This window comes from Phaseolus vulgaris, chromosome 10, assembly GCF_051622355.1.
Source record: "Phaseolus vulgaris cultivar YP4 chromosome 10, ASM5162235v1, whole genome shotgun sequence".
Classification (NCBI taxonomy): domain Eukaryota; kingdom Viridiplantae; phylum Streptophyta; class Magnoliopsida; order Fabales; family Fabaceae; genus Phaseolus; species Phaseolus vulgaris.
In genome coordinates, this window is record NC_143507.1 from 3,701,577 (window position 1) to 3,711,051 (window position 9,475).

The 9,475-nt window shown below is 32.5% G+C and overlaps 1 protein-coding gene across 1 annotated transcript; it reads right to left on the reverse strand.

The window, feature by feature from the left end:
• Positions 1 to 1,414: 1,414 nt before the first annotated feature.
• Positions 1,415 to 6,491, reverse strand: LOC137819226 (uncharacterized). The gene is made up of 7 exons (XM_068623011.1): positions 6,327 to 6,491; positions 5,623 to 5,694; positions 3,436 to 4,994; positions 3,285 to 3,360; positions 2,352 to 2,728; positions 1,934 to 2,032; positions 1,415 to 1,833 (listed from the first exon to the last, which is right to left on the reverse strand). The coding sequence occupies exons 3-7, from the start codon at positions 4,903 to 4,905 to the stop codon at positions 1,687 to 1,689; spliced, it is 2,169 nt and encodes a 722-aa protein (XP_068479112.1). The 5' UTR covers positions 4,906 to 4,994; positions 5,623 to 5,694; positions 6,327 to 6,491; the 3' UTR covers positions 1,415 to 1,686.
• Between the last annotated feature and the right edge of the window lie 2,984 nt (positions 6,492 to 9,475).

Consider the following 9,475-nt stretch of genomic DNA (forward strand, 5'->3'; position numbering starts at 1 on the left):
AAAAAAAAAATCATTATCACACTCTAATTTAAACTCTACTGGTCTAATTAATATGATGTTCATTGCCATCTTCTTCTCTTGAAAAATAGGTTTAAGAGTGAGTCTTCTACACACCACTAAAATCTGAATAAACAAAATTTTCTAAATCTTTATATCCAATTGATTAAGGAAAATTCATCTTTAAACATTGTCAACAAATGAAATTACAAGAAAGTTATATTACTATATTTTTAAGTTTGAAATTCTTTCTCTAAGTGTAAGTGTTTGCGCTTATCAATTTAAGCCATGTTTGAAAAAAAAATTATTAAGTTGAAATTCAATAATTTTTTTAATTTTTATTTAAATTTCAAACAAATATTCTATGTATTGACATAATATATATGATAAACTTAGTAATTTCTTCAAAAATTATTTTTAAAGAATATATTAATGATGAAGAAATTGATTGACAATATTAATTTTCTTACACTTATAAATATAGAAATCAAACTCTTAAAAATAATAATTTTGAATATTAAATTAATTGTTTTTTAAGGTTAACTAGTTAAGCTTGAAGAGAGTACTTTCTTATTATGTATTAATTTTCCTAGTTATCTTTGAAGACAAACATGTACCATGTAAAAATTGCTCATTACTTTCGGTTATTACATTCATAATACTTTTAAAATAACCTTTAGAAGTTAAAATAAGAACAAATATTTTTGTTATTCAATTCGTTTAGTCACCCAATCTTCCCATGTCATGAAAATCTTCAGAAATATGCAAAGTGTACAGAAATTAATTTTTACTTTCAACCTTTTTTAGTATTTATAAGCCGTATGAAATTTTAATTAAATAAATCAAAATAAATGTACTTATTTAAAAATAATATATATTAATCCATACAACTCCAAATTAAAACGTTATGCCAAAAGAAATTAATTCATTAGAACCTTAAGATAAAAGTTTAAAATTGAGAGCTACTAATACATGGGATTGGCATTATTTATTTTGACAAAAAATGTTCTCTCACAAATACGTTTCTATTGCGCATTCTTACCATACGAAAACTTATTTCTATTAGCGATTCGATATTTATTTTGTTGTAGGGAGGAGTTTTTAAACAATTTCTTATTCTATTTTACAAAACTAACGGAAACATGCACAATAGCCCCTATGTCTTTAATAAATTAAAATGTAATGTTTATATTAATTTATAAATTCACTTAAGTAAATATTTGCTTGATTATTTTTATTTAATTTGTGTAACTCATAATTCGAGTGAAAACAATATTGGAGAAACAATATAAACTACAAATTTCATATTTTATTCCTCCACCTTGTGTTGGAGTGAGTGTAATAGAAGATTGCAAATTATTTTTAACAAACTATTAACTAATTTAAATTTTAATGAAAATAAATAAAGAGAAGGACATTTTACAAAGTCATTTTACTACGTAATTTACACTTGAAGTTTTGAAGTTGGATCTAAAACCCAAATTCCGCAGATACAAGATAAATCCCTGGTTGAAATTTTGATTAAACTCTCCGCTTGGTACATGCCATATGAATGGAATTAACTTGTGACATAGGAAGGAACCAACACCAAATATTAGGCATTTGTAGTAGAAGGAACCAATATAGTGAAAGGGCATCGAAAATTAAGAATTTACAGAAAATGGTATGCTATTAGAGCAAGATTCTCTTTCAATTAGACTCCGACAAAGGTACCCCGTCATCCTCATAGAACTTCACCTGGCACAGCCTTCCACCTGCTTCATCCGCAAAGGCTATTTTTTTCCTCTCTTTACGCACTACCTCTTGAGGAGGAGGTGGACCATCATCAGATAATTTCTGAATTTATCAAGAGCAGTAATTAGCCACACAGGAAAGAGGAAACAGAAAAACTGTTAAAATTTAATAGCATCAAAAGTGATGTAGGAGATGAACAAACCATTATTTTACAGAAACGGCTGCAATCCCTTGACATGAAGGCCAGGCATCGTTTTGCAGCTTCTTCAGCTCTTGTGGCCTTCTTAACAGCCACTCTTGCCTGAAAATCAATACCAATACTGGTTAACTATTGACTAGTCACCAAATTTATCAATTAAATGCATAACTCCACTAGAAATATTGAAATTACTAGAACTTAGCAACACTTTGCATTTTGCCTTTTAATCAGGAACGTAAGAGCTATATAGCTATCAGTGGGGGTGTTCATGGATCAGATTGGGTTGGGTTTGACAACCCCCATCATCGAACCCAATCAAAAAGTTCAGGATTGAGTTGAGTCTAGCAGGCTTCAATCAAATTATCACCATTTCTACTGTAAAAGTTAATACCCACTATTAATAGGATTGTAGTAACCATACCTCATTTACTTTATGTCTCAAAGACGTATTCAGACAGAATTCAGATCGCAACATGTCATCAACAATGTCCTTCATTGACTTCAATTCCCTTGTGAGTCTCATGGCAAGGCATTCAGCATCATGCATTTGTTGCTTTGTAAATGCAATTGCACTCTTTGGGCAGCTCTGTACAGAACTGCACGCTAGGCGGGTGGCTTGGTGAGAGGAATGAGGGATCTTGGAAATTCCTTTAGGATGGGAAACTCTTTTAGTCCTAGGAATAAACCTAATTTTGTTAGGGATATCAGTAAATTCAGCGCCTGTGATATCATCACCCCCATCAGCTGTACCATTCATCTTATCAGTCTGCTCAGAAAAGCATATTTTTCCCTTGCATTCTGCGATCATTGTAATGTAATATAAGTAAAAGTAAAATGAGGTAAAAGGTCAATGTACTAACATGGAACAAAATAATTATATATGTAATGATAACAAGGAATTACATATCAAAACAGAAATTCGTAGCTGTATTAATAGAAACAAGTTACATTTGACAATAAGGGGAAGATTGAGAAATGGGTTCATCAGAGTCCTAAATGAAATTACTTTTACTCATGAAATAACAGCCTATTTTATTTCATTAAGATTTTAAATCTTAATATCACAGTGGATCAAAGTTAGAAATATTGCTTGTTTCAAACATATTGACTGTCACAGGAACCACATCACGGTTTAACTTTCCCATATTACGATACTTTTAATATAGCCTACACCTTTAAAACCACATTTTTATCTTTTCCAACAAAACCTCTAATTCCTCAAATCCATATTTCTTTCCATGATTATTGAGTTTATAGTTTGAAAAAATAAAGGTTGGTGGATTTAAATATGTAATTGTTGATGGATCAAGATCACAGCATAATGAGGAAGAGATGGTGTAATTAGATAACATACTCAATTTGATTTTATGATTCAAATCAACGGACTCCACAGCTTTACAGAGCTTTTCCTGAGAAGATGGTGAGATTGCCTGAAGATAAACCAACTAATGAGAGGAAGCAATAATATAAATCAAGTCATATAATTTTATTGATGATATTTGTACCTTTCTTGTTGATAAAAGCCTTTCAGGATGATGCAGCTTTGACCTACCATCACATTCATTGTTTAGAGAAGTAAATGATTGTTTTTCCTCATATTCAGGTTGATCATCTGAGCAACGAATCAGACATCCATCAACATTAAGTCCATGTTCCATAGTAGGGCTGGGTTCTACTTCTACCTGATCCTCAGCACAAGTTGTAAATTCATCATTGCTGCAGTCACCGAGGAGAGTATTATCATCTTTAAACTCTACACTCAGGCAATCAAGGTCTTTATGAGTAGCCACATTACGTAGGGTGACTGCAGTGTCAGCGTCACCATCTGGTTGACTGTAATGAATATCAGAGTTATGATCTTCAACTAGAGAGATTACTTGTGGGGCGATGTAATGGAGACCTGAATGGATGACACACTCTTTACTTTCGAATTCTATAGCAGGCATGTCCGGAAACTGGCCGTTGCTTAGTTGAGAATTACTTATCACAAGATCCATATTGAAGGGGCTCACCATTCGTAATGGAAGAAAATCAACACACTTTTGCCGTTCATTTTTCAATTCACTCTCCAAATTCCATGCATAGATTGTCTCTGCTTCTTGTACTTCTATAATAGAATAGTCATCTGGACCACCAAAACAGTCAGTTTCAGGAACATCAGATTTCACTTCAATAAGGGCAGCTGAATCTCCACTAAATAATATGATCTCTTTATTGTTTTCAATCTCTTCACTGGAGGGTGGGAACTCGTGACTGTCTTGGATCTCCTCACAAGAGGGTGAGAAATCTTGACATTCTTGGGTCTCTTCAATAGAGGGTGAGGACACTCGACAGTCTAGGACCTCTTTGCTAGAGGGTGGGAAATTTTGACCGTTTTGGATATCTTCACTAGAGGGTAGGAAATCTTGACTGTCTAGGATCTCTTCAGATTTGACAACTAGCATAACATCTTGGGTATTAGAGATTGTTTTTTCGAAGCATCTTTTCTTCTTGGCCGTAATATTATTTGACAGTTTAGATTTCCAGCTACTGAGAGTCTCCATGAAATCAGAATCATCATCAGCTGTCATTTGCTCCTCACTGGAGTCCTCCAGAAATGAATCTTCAATTTTTATGTTTCTTCTAGAAGACTCAAGATCTTGTGCGCGTTTTCTCTTCTTTGCTTTGCAACTTTCTTTAACTTGGCTTAGGGTGAAATTGTCGAAGTCGTCATCATCCAAGTTATACATTATCTGATCATCATCATCTTCATCAACAGTGCATACTGAAGCATCAGGATTGGTTTCCTCAATTTCACCATAACATGATCTTTCAGCCATTCCATCACCATGAGACAATAAGACATTATCATATATGTCTGTGATTTTTTTAAATTTAAGTTTTGGTTGTCCACGAGCAACATTAGGGACTTTTGAAAGTAAACCACCTTTAATAGCCTGAATAAAATGAAGATGACCACAACCCCGTAGCTCCATATGGATGCTCTATTGCTCTGCTATTAAATCAGAATCTCTGCACAGTATTCTTCCAATTTTTCCCTGAATCTATCGAGAATAAAAAACCACTGGAAACAGTAAAAGCAATCATTTAGAACAACGATTTAAGGCAACTCATTAGTAGTACTTGCAAAATCACAACTAAATTTTTTATTTTCAAAATTAGTTATGCAATTTGGAAGGAGAAACGCTTTTACCTTCAAAAGAACTCATTTAAACATCAAAAGTGAATCAATCTGCTTTAAATTTTAAAACCTCGCCTTAAACTTACATAAGTGTTATTGTCGAGAAGATTATATCGACGATCAATTATCTATATAAGAGAAATACATAGTGGAATCTACAGAAATATTAAAATATGAGGAGACTAAAATCATCCATAGATATAGTGAATAAGATGGAAAGATAGTTTATCAAGTTCAATGATTAACGCGCTAAAAAAGTGAAGAATGACATTTATTGTTGTATTTATAAAATATCAAACATATACCGTCAATATTTCTTTAGATTTTGAATGTTTCGACCATATGTATTTAGTTAATGTATTTGTATTCAATTTGTGAAAATATAACATTTAAAATTAAAAATCTCCATGATTGCTAACCTAAACAAAAAGAATCCATAAAAAAAAAGCGTTTTTGATTTATACAAAAAAATAGGGCACTAAATTCAAATAATTCAATAAAATTTAAATACCTGAATTACACGTTTCGATATTTCGATACTTTCTTCTTCCTGTATGGTAAAGATCCAAAGTAGTTGCGTAACCTACATCAATTGCAGAATTCAAGAAACATAATTATTGAAAATGCTATCACCGTTACATAAACTAAACCAGCAGTGAGCAAAGACAGACGCCTAGAGCTAAATATGCACTATCAGAACCACAAAGCAAGCAAAAACGTCATATAACAGCATAAAACGGAACCATTCTCATATCGAAGCGAGAACACACAGAACAGCCAAAGCTGAAAAAACAAAAAATCTAAAATCATACCACCATCGAATTCACTCAAATCTTAAGAAATTAACCCTAAAGGTCATAGATTTCGAAGGGCTAAATTAACCCTAAAAATCGAATGGATTCATCAACAGTTTCAAGATCCTCTTCCAATAATAAAATTCACACCATAAAAAAAACTAGAAGCTTGAACAGAAGACAAAAACAGCAGAAACTTCTAGAACCAAGAAAATTAACCTTAAAAACAGCCATATGAGGAGAAATACACAACGAAACATTTACGGAGCATAAAAAGCCACATACGAATAGCTTCAGACAAATTGGTGAGAAAACGAAACAAATTATAAGAAGAAAAAAAAAGCAGATTCTGAATTTTCAGATCTGAAAGAGAAAAACATGGTTTTGCAAACGGAAGTGGAATTCATGAACAAACACTCGCCTGAGGTTGGATGAAACGCTGCGTTTTGGAGCGCGGAAGAAGAGAAGGCGCGGTTTTGAATTAGGGCAAGCTCGCAAGAAAGAGAGAGAGTGTGTAACATTGAAAACATGTTCTGCGACGTTTCTATATAGCAGAAATGAAGGAGCAAGCGCGCCAATTGATTTTGGCGGGAGAGTACCATATATTTTTTAATATTTTAATAAAATATGCCGAAAGTATAAAATTAGATTTTATTTTTATTTTAAACAAAGTTGAGGTTGAAAGGTAAAAAAAGAGGTTTATCCACTCTAGTATCACGTGATACATTTATAGAATTATGTTTTGAAATATACAATTAACAATAAAATGTCATATAAAGTAGACAATTAATTTTAAATGGGTAATTACGAATTTACGAACACAAAATTAAGAATTTCCTTTTTAATTTTTTTATTCATTATTATGGAATATCCCTGTCAAACACAAGATTTTCTTAGGATTTTGAATATTTGAACATCTCATATCAGCTTTATTTTTATTTTTTTTACATTTTCAAGAGTCAAATCTTAACCACTTTGATTAAAGGAAGTGAGTCCCTCGTTATTCACGTTAACCTAAGTGATTTTTTTTGTATTTTATCTTCAAAAATTGATTAATCAAAATTTAATTTTGTGTTTTTTTTTCTTTTTTTCTAGTTATTGTGATTATTATTTTGTTTTTGGACTCTTTTTTTTGACATTTTGATCCCAACAAACTAGCATCAAAGTCAATTTGGCAAATTCTCCCTCCACCTCCATACCTTCACCCTACATCTCCATACTTTTTTTAAATTTCTACAATATACTTCCGAGTATGGTGGAAAATGTAGTGTCTTCTTCATTTTCAAGTGTTGGTGGTTGTTTGTGGTACTTGGTGGTCAACGTTAGGGGTTGAGGTAAGCTTTGTGGTATTTTGATCGGTGGTGGTTGTGTTTTATTTGCTTATTGTACAATTCATAAGCCACAAAACCTCAAAAAACACCAACGAGATGTAAAAGTGGAGTACAAAACTCAACAAAAAATTATCTTCCCCTGTAAAAGAAACTTTTGATTCCGATGGTTCACAATTTGTTTCAGGTTACAATAATAATCCACTTCATGGAACCACTCCAAGTGCAAGAATAATCATTTTCTTAATAGAAGTTGTGTGATGATGCCTGAGGAAAACTTCTAACTAGAAGATACTCGAGCCCTCAGGTAAGTGTGGATTTATCTTATGGAATAAATTAAAACATGTTAAATGATGAGACTATTCTCTCAAATGTTGTGGTTGGAGAATAATGGAAGTGATGTGGCTGGAAGGGAGGTATGAAGGTACGGGATTGCAGTTGAGGTTATGCTTCATTTAGGGTTATTTTAAAAAAAAAATGTTAAAATCTACCTTTCACAATTAATATGGAGGTGCAATTAGAGATATGGAGGTGGAGGAAAAAATTTCTAGTTAATTTTGATATTGTTTTACATTAGTCATAAGTTCCTTTTATAAACATCCTAAAAAGGACTATTATGACCTTTATGTTCCATATCATCCAGTAAAAGTCTTTTTAGAATATGTTTAACTTCATCCTAACAACGCCTAGTTTTACACCTAATGTGCACGATGAAGAAGAATTTATCTCTTTAGCTACTTCTTCATTTTTAAGAACTCCAAAATGAGCATACAAATTCAAGGATTAGATGTGTGTGTGTCAAAATCATCTTTGGAAAATATGTAATGCATGGCCTAGTTATCCCTTTCATACTGAAATCCAACAAGTTGTGCATGAACCTTCTCAATTTGATCATCCAGATGTTGAAACTTTTCAACACAGAATTCATAATGATCTCTCTAATCATGAGCCATTGTGTCCAGCCTATCCATCCTCATCCTTTCAAACTGAGATAGAGGAATACCATGACCAACGGGTGGTACATAAGGTATTAAGGCATGCATGCTATCTTTAGTGTGATTAGCTTCTATAATAGAACTTGTGCCAGTTTGTTGTCTGGAATAGATGAAGTCCCTACATCATCTCTACTCACCCACTTGTCATTGACTTTAGCAAAACCCATTTTATGCAATGTGAAATTATTGATATCGTTCCCAAGTTTCACAACTTGGGATAGCTCCCCCTCAAGATCAACCTCAAAGTATTAACAAAACTTTGAAATAAGAACAACAAACGACCTTTTGGATTTCAGTATAAGATCCTTCATGACATATATCCAGTTGACCTTAATTTTTTTAGAATACAATAATCAACAACAAATCTTCTTTATTCAGCATTGCATGGTTGTTGCCTCGTGGTGTGATTTACCATGCAATAATGAATGCCAACAACATTTTATTTAATTTCAAGTCACCGACATGAAATCCTTAAATAGAAGCATTTGTTTTTTCAAGCAACATTTGAAAATTTGTACTTTGTTGAAGTTTTCAACAACACTGGTGTTATCTGTATAAACTTGAACCTCATCATACTTCAAACTAGTGATGGCAATCCAAGAATATGGAGTTATTTCCATCTCATTGATTTTAAATAGTGGAAGGAATATGTAAGGATGTCTAAATGCACAATGTATACCGTGCACCACAAATATAAAAAGTGAAACAATTTTTAATTTGAATTAAGTGGAGTTAACAGATCAGGTGAAGGGTTTTTCAATTTTGTAACAAACAACAGTTTTGGAAACTGTACATTGTACAGTTTATTAAAACATATTTGACTACACTTTATTGTGAATAAAAGCAACATAGTCCAGTCAAAGAATTCAACTGTTTGCATGCAAAGGAAAGAGATGAAAGAAGACAAAGCATATTGAACAGGATAATATCTTGAAAAGGTAAGACTAAATTAGTCTAACCAAAGAGAAAACATCGACCATCTAACTTGGTGTTGACCTTTTAATATTGTGCAAACGTTGACTATCTAGTCCCAAAGTAGACCGTCTAACATTTAGTAGATGTTGACCGTCTAGTCGCATAGTAGACCATTTAACATTAAGTAGACATTGGTCCTTCTAGCCCATTGAAGATTATCTAGCATTTATTAGACATTGATCGTCTAGCCCAAAGATGACCATCTAACACTTAGTAGACATTGATCATTTAGCATAAAATAGACCGTTTAATCATAATATTAGAAGCATATC